Source organism: Polypterus senegalus, chromosome 7 (genome assembly GCF_016835505.1).
Source record: "Polypterus senegalus isolate Bchr_013 chromosome 7, ASM1683550v1, whole genome shotgun sequence".
NCBI lineage: Eukaryota > Metazoa > Chordata > Cladistia > Polypteriformes > Polypteridae > Polypterus > Polypterus senegalus.
The window spans coordinates 125,742,962-125,760,458 of NC_053160.1; the positions used below are offsets into that span (position 1 = coordinate 125,742,962).

General features: G+C 36.7%; 1 protein-coding gene across 3 annotated transcripts in view; it reads left to right on the forward strand.

The window, feature by feature from the left end:
* Positions 1-17,497, forward strand: part of rasgrf2b (Ras protein-specific guanine nucleotide-releasing factor 2b) — a 536,042-nt gene that overhangs the window by 454,060 nt on the left and 64,485 nt on the right. For 2 of the 3 annotated variants that reach the window (XM_039759265.1, XM_039759267.1), the window contains exons 13-15: positions 10,746-10,828; positions 13,462-13,710; positions 17,349-17,441. In XM_039759265.1, the coding sequence (XP_039615199.1) occupies positions 10,746-10,828; positions 13,462-13,710; positions 17,349-17,441 (425 nt within the window). The remainder of the gene's footprint in view (positions 1-10,745; positions 10,829-13,461; positions 13,711-17,348; positions 17,442-17,497) is intronic. The other variant, XM_039759266.1, reaches the window with a different exon arrangement.

The window sequence follows — 17,497 nt, forward strand, 5'->3', positions numbered from 1 at the left end:
TAACTCTGTATTATTTTAATTCCCCTTTACTGCTCCTGATATGCTTCACCACCTCCTTCACTATTCTTTTACTACTAAAACACTGAAAGAATCTCTTTGGGTCACTTTTCACCTTATCCGTAATATCTCTCTGTAACTGCCTTTTAACTTCCCTAATATTGTTTTTAATGGATTCTCTCATGGTCTCATACACACTATGATTAACATTAGAGTTATTACACTCCTTATACAGCTGTTTTTTTTCCTTTTCCAGCTTCTTTATTATGTCCTTATGTACTTACTGTGGAGTTTTTATTAATTTATTTTATTAATTTCTTTACAAATGTTGAATCTGTCCTATATCATAGGTAAAACATTTTTAAATCTTTTTCACCGCTTTTCAACTGTCTCAACATGTATAAGCTCATCCCAGTTGATCACCTTTATCCCCATCTGTTCAAAATTTACCCTTCCAAAGTTTTAGTCTTTCCATCCATGCTCTGTCAAAACACTAAGAACTCTATTATATTATAGACACTTGACCTAAGTGGCTCAGTCACCATTACATCCTGAATTCTATCCTGGTTAATTCAGAATACTAAATCTAGGCAGGGTTCCCCCTATGTGGTGCTTTAACTTGCTGTGCTAAAAAAATGATTACGTCTAAAACTCCTTCTCCTGCACTCTGCTATTTGTAAGGCAAACCCAGCTAATACTTGAGTAATCAAAATCCCCAATGACTATAGTATCACTCTGCAAACTTGTCTTTAATATTTTTTAAAAAGATGTGATTTTAAATTACTGTCTTCCTTTGGAAGGTTTATAACACACTCCTAAAATAAGGCTTCTATCCTTTATTCTTTTCCAGCTGAACCCATACATCCTCATTAATATGTAGCTCATCATCCTGTGTTATATTCATCCTCATCTTTGTTATTTAGCAATGTTTTCTTATTGCTATATCATGATTATGTATATGATGTCCAGGTTGGTCATGACTGGCATCACATTAATCCAGGGTCATCAATAGTCATAAAACCAAGGATGGACTAGAGCACAGGTGTCGAACTCCAGGCCTGGAGGTCTGCAGTGGCTGCAGGTTTTCATTCTAACCATCTTCTTCATTAGTGATCAGTTTCTGCTGCTAATTAACTTCTTTTGCTTTAGTTTTAATTAACTTGACTCCAGCCCCATAGTTGTCTCTTTTTTTTAATTAGCAGCCAAACAATAATGAGACACAAAACAATCTGCCACATGACCAGCTCACCTGTGCCCATCGCACAATATATGAAAATAAAGAAAAGTGAAGGTCTCAATAAGGTTGATCTCTCAGGTCATCAAAACATTTTGACAAAATTAAATAATGGGCTTAATTAATTAACAGCAAGAATCAGCTTCTCATTAATAGATTGGTTGGAGTGAAATTGGTTGGAATTTGAAATCCCAGTTTTGCTGCTCATCTGTTGGCTTATTTCATGTCTCATTTTTGTTTGGCTGCCATTTCATGAAGAAACGAATCAATTCAGAAGACTGAATCTTTAAAAACAGGGCTATTAAAATGAATGGAAAAGGAGTTAATTAGCAGTGAAAACTGGTCAATGATTAGGAAAAGGGTCAGAATGAAAACCTGCAGCCACTGCGGCCCTCCAGGCCTGGGGCCTCACGTATAATGCCGTGCGTAGAACTCGCATTATAACATGGCGTAAGCACAAAAGCCGAAATGTGCTTACGCACAGAAAAATCCAGATGCAGGAATCTGTGTGTACTCCAACTTCCATGTTCTTCCGCTACATAAATCCCGATCACAGTGAAAAGTAACGCTCGTGCACGCGCTTTATGTAACGCCCCAACTTCTCCCAGAATTACGCCTCTTTGAATATGCAAATCAATATAAATCGGCCTTAAGCTCAGCCTTCTGTGAAAAGACAATGGGAAAAGCCCGGGGGAAAATATAAGAATTTCAGCGAATACCAAGTGGAGGCAAAGGAAAAACATACTATTTGTTCAAATAAACCGTGGTATAATCAACAAAAGGAAGTTGATCGAGTGACATAGCGTGTTGGAGAAACTTGAAAGCTCACGTTCACAAAATCGCACATGCCGGAAATAAAAAAGAAGTCACATATCAAAGTCGCCGTGAAAAAGCGAGTTGTAGCCCAGTGTCTGAGTGTCATATGAAAGCTTATTAGGGTACAGAGAAAAAAAGGCACACAGTGGGGAAAAAGCACGAAATGTCAACTTCAATCTCGGCATTTCCACTTTAATCACATAGTTTATTTTGTGTGTGAATCACTATGTGCTTCTTAAACCGGTTCTCTTCCTCTGACAGGACACAGAATTCATTACATTCATGATATTACAGCCCTCTGAATAACTAAAATACTGAGATGTATATGTGATATCATTTTTTTTGATGATAGGAGTTAAAGCACGTTATTAAACATGAGTTTCACTTCGATGAAATAATTTATTGCAGCAGTACTCAGGGGCGGCTCTAGGCTTGTGGTGGCACTGGGCAGAGGAAGAATCGGTGGCTCCTTTGCCCGCCAATGTCAGTAAGGTAGCTTATGCACGGTGGATGGCCACATCCGTTGCAGACACTGCATAGCCACCCTCGTGCTCATGACACGAGCATTTAACTGTTGCCGAAATTTGTCGCTGCGTTTTTAGCTGTGTTGTTATTTTCTCTGTTTTATATTCAATATATATTGGCGTAGCCGCCACTGCAGTCCTTGCTTTTCTTTCCCCAAGTAACCGATCGCCACACAATCAGCTCTGTAATAAAAGTTAAGCCATCTGTAAGCTTAGCGCCGATTCTTCAAAACGTTTAAGGAACATTGAAATATCTTCGTAGTACATGTTTAATTATTCTATCCTTCACGACACTCCCAGTGAAGAATAAAGATTATTTAAATGAAGTTAAAATTTTATCTGTATAATTTAATAAACATATCTTGCTGCATTTCACCTTAAAAATGATATTGTCGTCATATGTAAATACACGCTTTATAAAGTGGATCAGGTTGTGCAATATTATAACTATAGTGCAAGTTTACAGTGGGGTGATTGTACTTATAAGTACAAACAGTTCTACAAGGTGCAATTGATTAAGTGCATTTAAAGTTCTTGGGATGAAACTGTTTCTGAACCGCGAGGTCCGTACAGGAAAGGCTTTAAAACGTTTTGCAGTGGCTGAGACAGCGTGTCCTTAAAGCTGTATTTCGATAATTCTCTTTCCGATCAGCTGCTGCTGTGATTCACACTCAGATACAGTGATATAAATACTCCGAGTGGTGCAGTGAGAGTTATATGGAAAAAGATGATCCGCTGTGGCAACTCCTAACGGGAGGAGCTGAAAGAAGAAGGAGAAGTGAGAGTAACAACGCTAAAGCAGTTATGGTATTTGGAATACTATGGCTGTTCCCTGGACCATTATATTGTTACAAGTTAATTACAATCAGATGCGTCACAGTAATAAACAATATGCGGTTAGTTTCAGTGTATTTATAAAGCCGCGTCAGGAAAATAAGGTGTAACCACACAGGAACAGTAGCACTGCTTCGACGCTGGGTGCCGCCAGTCTGCAAAACCGAGCGGAGAACTTGCGTACGACAAGGTACCGTGGAAAAGTGCATGGCTTTACGCCAAGTGTAGGTTTTATACATCGCAATTTGAACGTGGAAAAATTCTTACGCAACATTTCTGCGAGTACGCACCGTTTATACATGAGGCCCCTAGAGTTTGACACCCCTGGACTAGAGCAATGAGAACAAGCAAAGTTATTGCATCAAAAGTGCTTTATACATTTTGTTTAGGGTCCAGACATAATGTGCAGTGCAGTTTTTCAACAATAAATGCAAATTATGTACAATAAAAACAGTGTTCATGTGGAGGATAAATCCAATCAATAAATAATTCAATTTAAAGGTTAAAGTCAAGATCTGATATTTCTAAACTCAAGTCCCATGTGTCCTTTGTCAAACTTGTCTCCTCTGCTCAGCCTTGGTGTTTGTTCAGCTGACGAAAATAAAACAGCAAGCATGGTCAACTCTCTTCAGCTTATGTCCACACAATGGTCCCTAAATATCTGTTGGGACAAAAGAGCCTTTCTCCCTTGTCTCACCACCATCAGCTGCTCCATGCTCCATGCTCCATGCTCCATGCTCCATGCTCCATGCTCCATGCTCCATGCTCCATGCTCCATGCTCCATGCTCCATGCTCCTCTGAGCACCATTGCTCCATCTGAGGGGCTTTCCCATTCTCCTGACTTCCTATCTCCTGCTCTCACTCACAGGCACCTTTAATCCACAGTGAGTGCAGGGTGTGGCAAACGACCTGTGGAGTCTTGATGAGGGTCAGCTGTGTTAAGTCCCTGTGTGCATATTAAATGCAATTTGCAAATTAATTTGCCTCACTGTTTTATTAAAAAACCTCCCCAGACCCCTAATGTGTCTTACCATGATGCTCAGCTACATACAGCTGTAACTCTTATTTTACTTTTGATACTCCAAGCATTCAAGCAAGTGATTTTACTCTGTTACTTATTATACTTTGGACTAGAAATGAAATTATAATTCATACTGTATTAGTTTTTACACTACTGTTCTTCTCTCCATGTTCAGTACTAAACCTGTCCTATCCTAGACATTCTACCACTGCATTCCCTAATTTAAATAATCCTTGGCTAACTTACTTATAAGCCTCCCCACCCATCTCACAATAAGGGTGCCAGACCAATTCAGGACACATGAACACAATCGCACTTACTCAAACCTGACAAATTTATAGTCTCCAGTTACATTAATACACTTCTTTGGGAATTAAGTGGAAAATCGGAGTATCTGGTGGAAAAGCAAGGAAACATAGAGAGAACCTGACACAGATAATAACCAGGCCAGGATTTAGACCAAGTCCTATAAAGCTGGAGACATCAGGTTTTACCACCGCAGAGATTTTTAAATCATATTTATTATTAGATCAATGGACCAGTACTCAAAATATCAAGTAATGTGGGAAAACATTTTGTTTTTTCTCTTATATAAAAAACTATCATGTGGGAGTCAGAAAATAATATTTACTTCTTAGGAGCAAAAGTGAACATAATTTATAATAAGTTTACCTGCTATGGATGTGATTGGATCTCGCTCACCCTGCCTGCAGCTGCATTAAGGCCTTGCTCTTGATTTAATTGTTAAATTAAAGCAAACAAGACGCAGGTGTTTTTCCAGTTTACTCAGAAATTGCAACAATAAAACAAATGCTTTACTTGTCAAGAAAATGAGAACAAAATAAGCAGTGTGTCTGAATCAGGTAATTTATATGTCTGCTTTTTAGAATTTTATTGTGTCTGCCTGCTTAAAGAAAAAGAAACTCATATTCAAACAGGCAGAATTTTTTTAATCTTTCACCATTTTGCTCCATGCATTGTAGCCTTTGGGACCATCAACAGCTGAAATTTAACCCTCTACCAAACATTAATGCTCACTTTTAAATTTGTACTGATTTAATGTGCTTGTAAATGCTTCCTTCCTGTAGATGACAGGAGAATGTTCGTATCCATTAGGTTAGGGATATTAAACAAATGATTAAATCTGACATCATTACATATAACATTTAATTGCTGTATTAATCATTTCCTTTCCTAAAGCATTTACTAATCAAAGTTATTTTACCTTTTAATTGGTTTAAGAGTCTTTCAAATGTCACTGATTAAAAACATGGCATTTGTTTGTACAATGAATTTTGTTCAACAGCAAAAGCCACAGACCCTCATTAAAAAAAATGCATTGAAGTTTAGCTCTCTTTATACTCATTCTCATTGATTTGATTTAAATTTAAAATATATACAGTAAGAATGGCTGGAAGTCCCAGTTGACTTTGTTTCATTACAACAAATTGGAATCTTTGGATGTTTCATATTGATTTTAGCTATCTGTGTTCTGTAGTCAGATCTTCTTCTTCTTTCGGCTGCTCCCATTAGGGCTGGGGATCATCTTTTTCCATTATCTTCCTGTCCTCTGCATCTTGATCTGTTAATTACACCCATAACTTGCATGTCTTCTCTTACCACATCTATAAACCTCCTCTTAGGCCTTTCTCTTTTCCTCTTACCTGGCAGCTCCGTCCTTAGCATCCTTTTCCCAATATACACAGCATCTCTCCTCTGTACATGTCCAAACGAAAGCAATGTCACCTCTCTGACTTTGTCTCCAAACTGTCCAAGTGTCCAACTGAGCTGACCCTCTAATGTACTCATTAATTCTAATTCTGTCCATCCTTGTCACACCCAATGCAAATCTTAACATCTTTAACTCTGCCACCTCCAGCTCTGTCTCCTATTTGTTTGGTTAGTGCCACCGTCTCCAACCCATATAACATAGCGGGTCTCATTACCATCCTGTAGACCTTCACTTTCACTCTTGCCGATACTTGTCTGTCACAAATCTCTCCTGACCCTCTTCTCCACCCAATCCACCCTGCCTGCACTCTTTTCTTCGCCTCTCTTCCACACTTTTACTCTGTACTGTTGATCCCAGGTATTTAAACTCATCCACCTTTACCAATTCTACTCCCTGCATCCTCACCACTCCTCTGGCCTCCATCTCATTTACACACATTGTTTTGTCTTGGTAGAGTAATATATTTCTCTACTTTCCCCTTTTGTATTATTAATATGTAGCCTTTGTCAGAATGCCTCAAATCTCACAGACTTACCACAGTTTATAAGGTATTGTACCATATAACTTCTCCCCACCTTCCCTTCTATATGTACAGTATAACCTCAGGGAATTAGGTTTAGTAAAAGAGAAGCAGGAGTTAAGTTACCAATTAAATAATGTATTATTGATAATAATAATAATAATATTAATAATAATAATTCTTTGCATGCATACAGCGCTTTTCTCACTACTCAAAGCGCTCAGCAATTGAAGGTTAAGGGCCTTGCTCAAGGGCCCAACAGAGCCGTGTCCCTTTTGGCATTTACAGGATTTGAATATATATTTATATATATATAATATTCATTAATAATAACGACATGCAAAGTACATTTGAATATTGGCAACCATACAACTTGATAAATGTTGATGTGATTCAGGTGGCACACAGACTTGTTAGTTACTTAAAATGTCTCTAGTTAAGGCATCATTTGTGGTCAGCTTTCTTCAGAACAGGCTGCATGCTTGTCTCAATATGGCTGCCGAGGTGTGCTTTTCATTGTGTTGTCCTTTTCAGTGCATGGTGTGAGTTGGTCTTTCATCAGTTTGGTAAGAGAGAGAGAGAGTTAGGTAAAGCAAGCAAATTTATAGGTTTTCTGTCCAACCCCTAGAGCCAATATGGCATCATCGTACTTAATGGCTTCTGATACAAGCCAGTTCCAAACAGCCATATTTCAGACCAATGTGGGGACAGAATACCTTCACACCTGTGCTCCAAACCATGTGTTAAGGTAAAGCTTGGCAGTTAGGCAGCCTGGCTTTCCTGTGGGGGTTGACTGAGAGACTTTAGCAGAGAAATATTCGTCAGACTTGTTTGAGGCACTTCCCCCAACCCTGTCATAAAATTACAAAGAGACTCATTCCTAAAAGGGGGGAAGGGGTTCTTAAATCATCAACCCATTGCTGTTATTATCAATAATGTAACACTAATATTACACTGATTTGTCTAAGTTACGAAAAAAGACATACAAAATATTTATCAACTTGCATGCAAAATTTCACATCACAACACACATGTATTCTGTCTTGTTCCTACTGATCTTCATTCCTCTCCTCTCTAGAGCATATTTCCACCTCTCCAGGGTCTCCTCATAGCACAACATCACAACAGCATCAGCAAACATCATAGTTCATGGGGACTCCTGTCTAATCTGCGGTCAAATCAACATCCATAAGTTTCCAGATCTCACCATTTCGATTACAGTTTCAAGTATACAAAGCATAACCCAGTAGGACTGGGTACAAAGCAGGAATAACCAGAATTGTATGTCAATCTATCTCCGACCTAGTCATGCATGCTACCATGGTATCTGAACCAAATTAACCACATATGTAAGAAAATACACATGTACTCAGACAAAACTTCAGTGAATTAAGGAAGAGCAGGATGCATATCAAATCCAGGTAGCTGGACCAGTGAGGCAGCAGTGCTAACTTGTGTGCTAGGCAGTTATGCTTACAGAGCTCTCTAGAATTTCAAAATGTTGTATTCCCTTAAATATAGCTCAATTTTAGCCAGTAGACAGAATACAATTACATATGTAAATAGATTTCACTTTCAACACCATTTAGAACTCTATAAGCATCAGGTAACATAGATGGTTGAATTGCACCATGAATTACTATGACACTAACATAGGTCATGAAAATAAAAATCTTTATGAGTTTTTACATATCTGATGCATTAATTGTTGCTCATATCTTTAATATACTGATATATTAAATAAATATATCACAAATTTCAGAGATATTTTACAATGACCTATTCCAAAAGAATTTGAAAAACCTACATTATGAAACAAAACATCTCACTTGTTAGGGTGCAGTAGATGCTATGGTACACCTGAGCATGTCAGAAGCACAAAAGCTGGAAGTGTATTTATCTTTATAAACAGAATTAAATAAAAGACAATACTCTATGTTGCCCTGGGACTGCTGTTTTGCAAACAGATTATTCTCACATAATGGTGAATTTGACTACCCACTTAACTAATTTTAAAATTCAAGGAGATGTTCACTTTTGTCTTCTGCACTCTTTAAATTCCAAGGAGGTAGGGAACACAAAAATATGTTAATGTGAACATTTAACAGAAACCCACCAACTTAAGAAGATCTATTTAGAAACTTTTATGCTTTACATCAGTTTTAGAAAGTATTGAGATACTTTTTGCACATTTGTTGCATTCGCAGTCTTGTGCTAAAATCACTTAAAATCATTTTTCTGTCCATCAAACTACATTCAGTTCCCCCAGAATGACAAAGCATGAACAGGATTTTAGAAATTTTTGAAAATCTATATAAAAAAAACCTACAAAAATATCCCTGAAGTATCACATTGACACAAGTATTCAAACCCTTTGCTATGAGACTTGAAACTTGGCTCAGGTGCATCCTATTCTATTGATCATCACTAAGATGTTTTTTTACACCTTGTTTGAAGTCCACCTGGGCTCAATTCAATTGATGTTTCATGATTAGGAAAGGTGCATACCTGTTTATATATGGTTCCACAGTTAACAATGTGTATCAGAGCTAAAACCAAGCCATGAGGTTAAATTAACTTTCTGCAGAGTGTAAAGACAGAATAGTGTCGATCTGGGGAACACTTAAAATTCCTGCAGCACTGAAAGTTCCCAAGAGCACCGCCACATTAATGATGCATAAATGGAGGAAAACTGGAACAACCACAACTCTTCATAAAGCTGACCAAACTGAGCAATTGTGGGAGAAAGGGCCATGGTAAGAGAGATCATCAAGAACCCAGTGGTCACACTGGCTGAGGTTCAGTGAACCTGTCTGGAGAGGGACGAAACTTCCAGAAGGAGAACCATCACTGCAACACTCCACCAATCTGGACTTTTTGACAGAGTGGCCAGACAATCCTCTTCTCAGTAGAAGACATGTGGACGCCTGCTTGGATTTTGCAAAAAGGCACCCTAAATAATCTCACATTCAGAGTTGTCTCAGATATGACCATTTAGTAAAGACTGAATGTGACATATAATGGATTAGTGTTTTGCCCAAAGATAATTCCTGCCTTGTACCTGATTTGAAGAAAGGAACTGGCTCTCTGCACCCCTTTTAGGAAAATAAACAAAATCATAGGATGTGACGGGTGACTTTAGTAGAACACCCTTTTTAGCCCAGCTACAATGCAGACCTCGAAAATCTTCATTTGGAACAGAGCTGTCTTGGCATAATAAGACTACAACTAAGATTTTGCATCTAGTTCCATTTTCTAAGAATTTTAAGTTTCAGCAAGGAATTTCATCGTGTTACCTTAGATGCCTTTGTACAGAATCATGTCCTTTCCATCTGATCACTAACCAGCTTCTTTCTCTTTTCATGAGATATTCATGAAAACATGGATTGTTTTTATTTTTCCAATAACCCAAATGCAGTTGGACATACTGCGTCTGGCATCATACATTATTACTTATCTATTATTTCCTAATTTTTTTTTATTATCTGTATGTCAGTCAATTTAGTGTTAATGCATGGTGTCTTATATTTATTTTCGTAATAAAGTGCTTTATGCAGCCAATACATGATGTCTCACAGTATGTGATGATTACGCACAATTATAGCACTTAGCAATAAAATTCAAATATACTACCATAATGTTTACTACTGTATGATATAAGGTTAACATGTGAGTTAATTTAATAAAACAAACCTGTTTTTGAGGTGTTGGATCCTATTATTGTAGTAACAAGCCAGCAGCCAGCCTTGGATGGAATGGCACTCTGTGGTTGGACACACAAGCACCACCCACACTAACGATTAGTTTATTAGTGCGATTTTGCATTCTAGGAAAATAAAAAAGTCTCAAGAGGAAGCTCATGAGCAATAGGATACAATTCAAGCTATAATGAAAACAGTGAGGTAGCAATATTCTAAATTATGAAGTTTAATTTTAATGAACAAATGGAAACTTGCCAACATCAGACACGTAATTTTTAATCCTTTGCAAAGTAGACATTTATGATTACAGTTACAATTTAAAGCCAGTTGGGTGTTCATAATAACATAGATCTCTATTTTTCCAGTGCATTGATAATATCCGCTGCAATGGGCTTATGACCAGTGTGTTTGAAGAAAACTCCAAAGTTACTGTGCCATTCATGATCAAGTAAGTCACTTTTACATCTTTTTTCAGTATATGGCTGTATCCTTGCACTGTTCTTTCAAGACAGAATTTACCACGATTCTGCAGATAATAGGCAGGATAGCTGCCATTAAAATTTCATATGAAGAGGGAAATATATCCTAAAACCTTTATCTAATGTGCACAATGTACCGTTTCCTGAGATAGTGCTCTTATGACTCATGTTCTTTTGCAGTTTCAAAAAACATTTGCCTTAATTTGACATATGAGGATACAAACAACTTGTTTTTTCAAGACTGAACCAGTGATGGTGGTGGTGGTTGGAGCTTATACATAAGCAATAAATATATTTTTATTTTTCATTGTACAATGGTACATGAAACTAATCGCACTAAAGAGCCACTGGAAGCAAAAATTAAGTTTATATCAATAAAAAAAAATTCTAGGCCACCATTTTTATCTTTTTTTGATATTTTTAGGCATGTAATATCCTCTTTCTTTCTTGAAAAAATTAATTTTCCTCTCTTTGCATACCACTTAGAATCTCTTCCAATGCTCTTTGAGAACCATTATTCTAGAACAATATTCAAAAAAGTTATTTTTGTCATAAAATGTCTCCTCTGTTGTCCATTCACTAGTGATATGACAGATGTTTCTAAAGCATTTATTTGTTCTTAATTATCTCTTTATTTCTATTGCTACATGTTCCACACTAATGCCTTGAAGATCTTTTTGCACTCCAAATATATACACTTAGTTACTTGCTCTTGTCTCCTTATGAACAGATCTTTAGCAGTTCAGATTAAATTGCCTGCATGACACAGAAATACTGGTTAAATTTTCTTGTTTATCCTACTATTCGTTATGCTGTTTATTTCGCTTACTCTTACTCTATTGCAATTCCTTGTAAAAGCATGTGGGCTAATGGTCATAAACAGGACAATCTAAAAATTGAGAACATATGAAGCACAACATCTTACATTCCTTATTTTAATTAAGTATTTCTTTTAGGGAACATTAACAGTTTTTCTTTAATTGGCCAGTAATAGAGGCCACTTGTTAACAAATAAACTACTGCATAATACTTCAGAAATTGATTTACTTAAACATGTAGTCTCACAGTAAGTGTCCCTAGAAACCTGTGGAATGCTGGCAATAAACTGCATTATCAATCACACCATGTGATGATGTAATAATATGAAAATAATAAAAAAAATAATTCTAACAAAACAGAAAAATAATATTCTAAACACAACAATATAAGCTTGAAAAGTTTCAGATCCTTCCAGGTAAACCCTATAATTCTTAGTTCAAAGAAGTAATTAATTTGAAGCCAGGAAGCCTGGGTAGAGTGTCAGAAACATGTGGAGGATTAGTTACGCTTTTGCGTGCTGCTTTACACCAAAGAAACCTGTGTTGGTGTCCAGTTTGGGTGAGTTTTGAAGCAAAAGTAATTAAACTGGCAGATTTATATGGAGACTTGCATTTCTTACTTGGTCTATTGATTTTCTTGCTTTTTCATTGAAAAATCACAATTGGCACAGTTCATATGTTAGCTCCTACTGGCAATGTAAATGTCATAACAATATCCTCATTGCACCACTCAAACTAACATACAGTATTTGGTACCCCAATGTCAGGTATAAGGAGATTGAACTTCTAAATCTCTATATGTTTCTTCTAATGTAATTTCTGCTGCAGCAGCTGCGTCTTCTTTTACCCTCACACAGCAGTTCCCATCTTTAAGAAGCCACTAAAAAATGATCTCATGAAAATAAAACCTTTAAGAGACATTCCCTTTTATTGGGTCACTCTTTTCATTATTCTAATTAAAAAGACTCATCTTGCCAGGCTTTTCTTTTTCAGGGTGCAGCAGGTTGCACTGGGAACCAAATGCTGGAAATCCCAGAGATTAATTTAGAGGAAGACTTAATTAATTCTACTGAGAGCTGGCTGCCCGAGAAGGCGCTCTCTGCTGTGAAGTTGCATCACCATATTTTGCAATTCTGCTGAACAGCATATGTTCTCTGAACATGCAACTTTTTAACTTATCCTTTCCCTTTCTTGAGTTTGAAGTAATAGTGTAAATGCAGAGCTATGAAAACAAGTGGGTATTTTCATGTCATTTATCTATGTGTCTGTTTGCTTGGTTTACTCAATCAAAGCTTTGCCTCACCACTTCGATCACCAAGGCAGCACAGAAGGGCTGATAATGGATGGCGACCTCCAACTCTGTCATCCAGCAGTATAATTTTCCACCTCGCGGACCATAGGCAATCTTGCCAAAGTCCGCAGGACACCTTGCCAGCCACGGGGGAGGCAGCTGTACGGTGAGTGAGGTGACCCTCGCATCAGCTTTTTTTCTAACCTCCCTTGGGCCCCACTGCCATCCTTGAACTCCCCGTCTTTCACACAGTCCAACTGCTCTGTAGTTCACTGCACGTAAACTGCATTAGAAGCACCCAAAATGATACACCTTTGTGACCTTTCATATTTTGTTCAAGACTTCTTTAAAAATTGAATTAATCATTTTATCCCTTCTTGAAACAGTACACCTTCAGAGGCAACTCCATTTCTTTAGTTTTCACTGACATTCTCTGGCCATAACACTCAGCTCACTTATTCAGTCTGAAGACCCTGGTTGTATTCTCTTCTAGATCTGATGCTCGTCTCCATAAAGATGATGTTGACATATGTTTCAGCAAGACACTCAACTCCTGCAAGGTTCCTCAGATTCGATACGCTAGTGTTGAGAGATTGCTAGAGAGGCTGACAGATCTGCGCTTCCTGTCCATTGACTTCCTGAATACCTTCCTCCACACCTACCGCATCTTTACTACTGCTGCTGTGGTAATGGAGAAGCTAGCCGACATATACAAGAAGCCCTTTACCTCAATTCCAGTCAGGTACTTCATTCTTTTTTACTTTAACACAATGTTTAGAACAACTAAAATATTATAGAATCTATACAGAAGAACTCGTTCTACTGACATTACTTGACGTCTTAATTGCTCTGTGGTATCTGTTGTGGAGAGGGATGAGTTTGTATTTCATCTGTACATTTGTTGAGCACAAATGAAATTAAATTGATGCATTGCTTATCAAAATTGGTTGTTGAGTGCATAGAAATCTTAAATGCTCTGTTTTTATAAATACATTTTTTTTGTAAATGCATGAATACAACAGTGATTGTAGTGTAACATACATTGACAATAAGAACATATATTACTAGGCAAAAGTACGCTTTTACTAATATATGACTAGTTTATAGACTTTGTTCCAAACTCATTAATTTCAGAATCAAAATCCAAGGGATTAATTTCATTCGGTATTACTGTAAATGTGGAGAGACTGTTTAAAAATTAATTTTCCATTCTATTAATTACCTCATGTTGTTTGTCATGGTGGCTAAGATAAATTTGTAATCTCTTGTTTTCATAGCAATCACAAAGTTTATGATATAAAGCATAGCAATGGGGGCCAGTTGCAAGCCAGTACCAAACAACAGAAAATGATATTAAAATATTTATGAAAAAATCCCAAGTTACTCAGGTCGCATATTCTACATATTAGTTATCCAGTTATACTTCCATAAAGCATGCAGCTTTTATAAAATATTGTGAAATAAATATTTATGAAAAATCAGGGTACTGAATGAACGTGAAGTGTTTTCAAACAATATTTAGCTTTTGAATTGAAGATCCATCTACCCCCTCAGGAATATTTATTTAACAGTATTTTAGCACAAATAAATGCGTCTTGCACTTTGTGAGTTAGATGTTTTAATATTGTTTGCTGTTGTCCAGAATTTCCCCCCGCTGGTTTCCAGTGATGCATGATGTATCATTATGCGATCTCTGTTAAAGAAAATATAAGATTGAAAATTTTGATGACCATAACTACAAACAATAAAGGGTAATTAAGAAATTAAAACATTTTTGGGTAGTGTTTTCCTTTAACAGTCAAAGGTACTCTCATTCATTCAATCATTCATTTATCCAACTATCTATCATCACATCTACTCTTTCTAGTCATAGACATTTGCATACTCTAAATGGGAGCAAAGCAGAGGCTAGCTCTTGTAGTAATGATCATTCTTGTATAAAAAGGGCTATAGTTTGTATTATAACTTGCCTACTAGACAAACAAAAAGATTTTGGGAGCCAGCCAGGGTTTAATTTGTATGAAATGAATGAACAAAGTAGAAAATACAAATGGGTGCACTACCAGCAGCAACTGGGAAAGGGTAACACCCCAGTCAGGACTGTTGTTTTCTGTATTTGCTTGGTCTTTAGTCTGTCATCTTTCTAGGGTGGAAACATAGTTATGGAAAGAATGGTGGGCAACACTGGGTGATGCCAGGCCTTGTGCAAAGTTTATTTTTCAGGTCAGCAAAGTTGTCATTAAAGAGGAAATGGTCAGAGTCATAAACTTAATGGCTTGAGGCTCCATCAGTCCCTTTGTTCCCATTTTCTTATTTTTGGTAAATGCAATGCTATGGTTATAGCATGTTTTTGTGGTTTTATATTATATTATATTATATTATATTATATTATATTATATTATATTATATTATATTTAACGTAATGTATCATTTTCCAAAATGAGTTTTTGACAGCACAGCTATTAGTCCTGCTGCCTTTCAGTCCAAGAGGCTTGGGCTTAGTTCCCATCTGGTCACTTGTAGTCTTCACATTCTCCCAATGATCTTATGGGTTTGTCAAGGTCCTGAAGGTTTCACCCAGATACTCAAATTATACATAATACTTTGACTGAAATCTCTAATTTGGCCCATTGTGAGTGGGCTAGTCCAAATGGACTAGACTTTGGAAATGAAATTGTCTCCTAGCATATGGAACATCCCCTCAACAGCAGATGGACTCCCTGAGGTAGATTTGGGGTTATTCATAAGCCTTAGACTGCCATGTGGGAATCCCATGTGGGAATTTGTGTCAGTAGTCGACACTGTTACCTGAATGCCACTTCTTGAATGAGGGAAAAGCTGGCAACTGTTAGTGTGCTTGCCCCTTGCACCTTGTTTTGTTTAGGTACAGTATGGGTTGTTTCACGACTACAACAAATGGACAGCCTGATTTGATTCTGATCAGCAAATGAAAGTAATGAAGTCTGCATAATAAATACCATCTATGAAGACATGTTACTCATGAATTGTACATGTTACAATCACAATCAAGGATTATTATTGTCTTTTTATTTGCTTTCTTATCTGATCTACTGCTGTAGAATATGGATGGAATCAGAAGTTTTCAACTTCATAATTCATAATTGAATAGTTCATAGTTCATAATTGAATCAAATGGGTAATGTGTTGGCTGGAAACACACCAGAAATCAAAAAATGTCACAAGAATGTTTTGGAAATGCCCAGTGAATGCATGTGTCTTTCACGGTTTTATTTCCAAAAGAGTTTACTTGGGGAGGAGGCTATGAATATGGAACCTGAATTAACCCTTTGGAAGGCTTCAGTAGTAGCAGTGGAATTGTGTGTTGGTTTAATTGTTGTATATATTGTGCAGTTATGCATAAATAAGAGGAATTTCAAGTGACCAAGTATAAATTCTTGTAAGGATATGGTTTATAAGGTTTTGTCTAAAAGAACAAAGAACTTGTTAAAAAAATAAAATCACTTCTTTTCAGATGTAAAATGCTTAGCTTACATTTTGCTCTTTTGACCTATTGATTATGGAAGCTATGTAAACTTGCTTGGTAAGCAATTATGCACATATACTTCGCAGCAGAAATAATATAAATGTATAATTTGCAAATCTGAGCATGGATAACAATGTCCAAAGGTCTAGATAGTAGGCCTTTGTGCATGCACTTCCAAACATACCTTAAATGAGATTTTTTAGGCTTTCAATTAAGTACAGATTGGTTAGTAATAGTGAATTGTTCTGAAAAGCTTTCCTTTCTTTCAAGACATGTCTGGAACTGCTTGGAGCAATTCAAATAGATTTTGCAAATTACATAATTTTACCATGTGAACCGAACACTATCATTAAATATTTACATTTGGGTTTTACCACCTTATTGTTGTATATTTCACCTCATGTTTTATGTTATTGCTATGTATTTGTTGCCATCAATAATTACATTGGTGCTAAAAATTTTTAAAAAACTAAAAGGGTCAGAATGTAAATAGACTGTTTGTTGGACACATGAACACTGATAAGGTGGCATTATGATGAAAAAGATCTAGTGATTCTCTAATGTGATATATTTCTTACTGCATCTAATATACTTTAAATCTATGTATGTCATTAAACTTTATTTGTTTACATTACACCTTCATCTTCTTATTTGAAAGTGTTGGAATCCTTTTTTAACTATTCAAAAAATTACTTTAAGTGAAAAAGTAGCATCAAAGACTTGAAGGTAGAAATTAATGCAGCAATGTAAATTGATCTTCCATTGTATTGTGTTGTAATTGCTCACTTTGAACATTAACCCTTGTCTACTGTCTTCATTGTCTTGTTTCATCATAAGGTGTACTATGTTGTCTTCCTCTCCTTCCTGTTACACAGGACACACTGCCGTTCTTCTGATCGTTTATTCTTAACATCTACCACTCCTGACCTCAGCTTGAAGATCACAAGAGTACTCCAGGACCCATCAAAGTAACTTCATTTTGGATTCTCCTAATTTAAGCAAACCCATACCCTCCTCATTATTT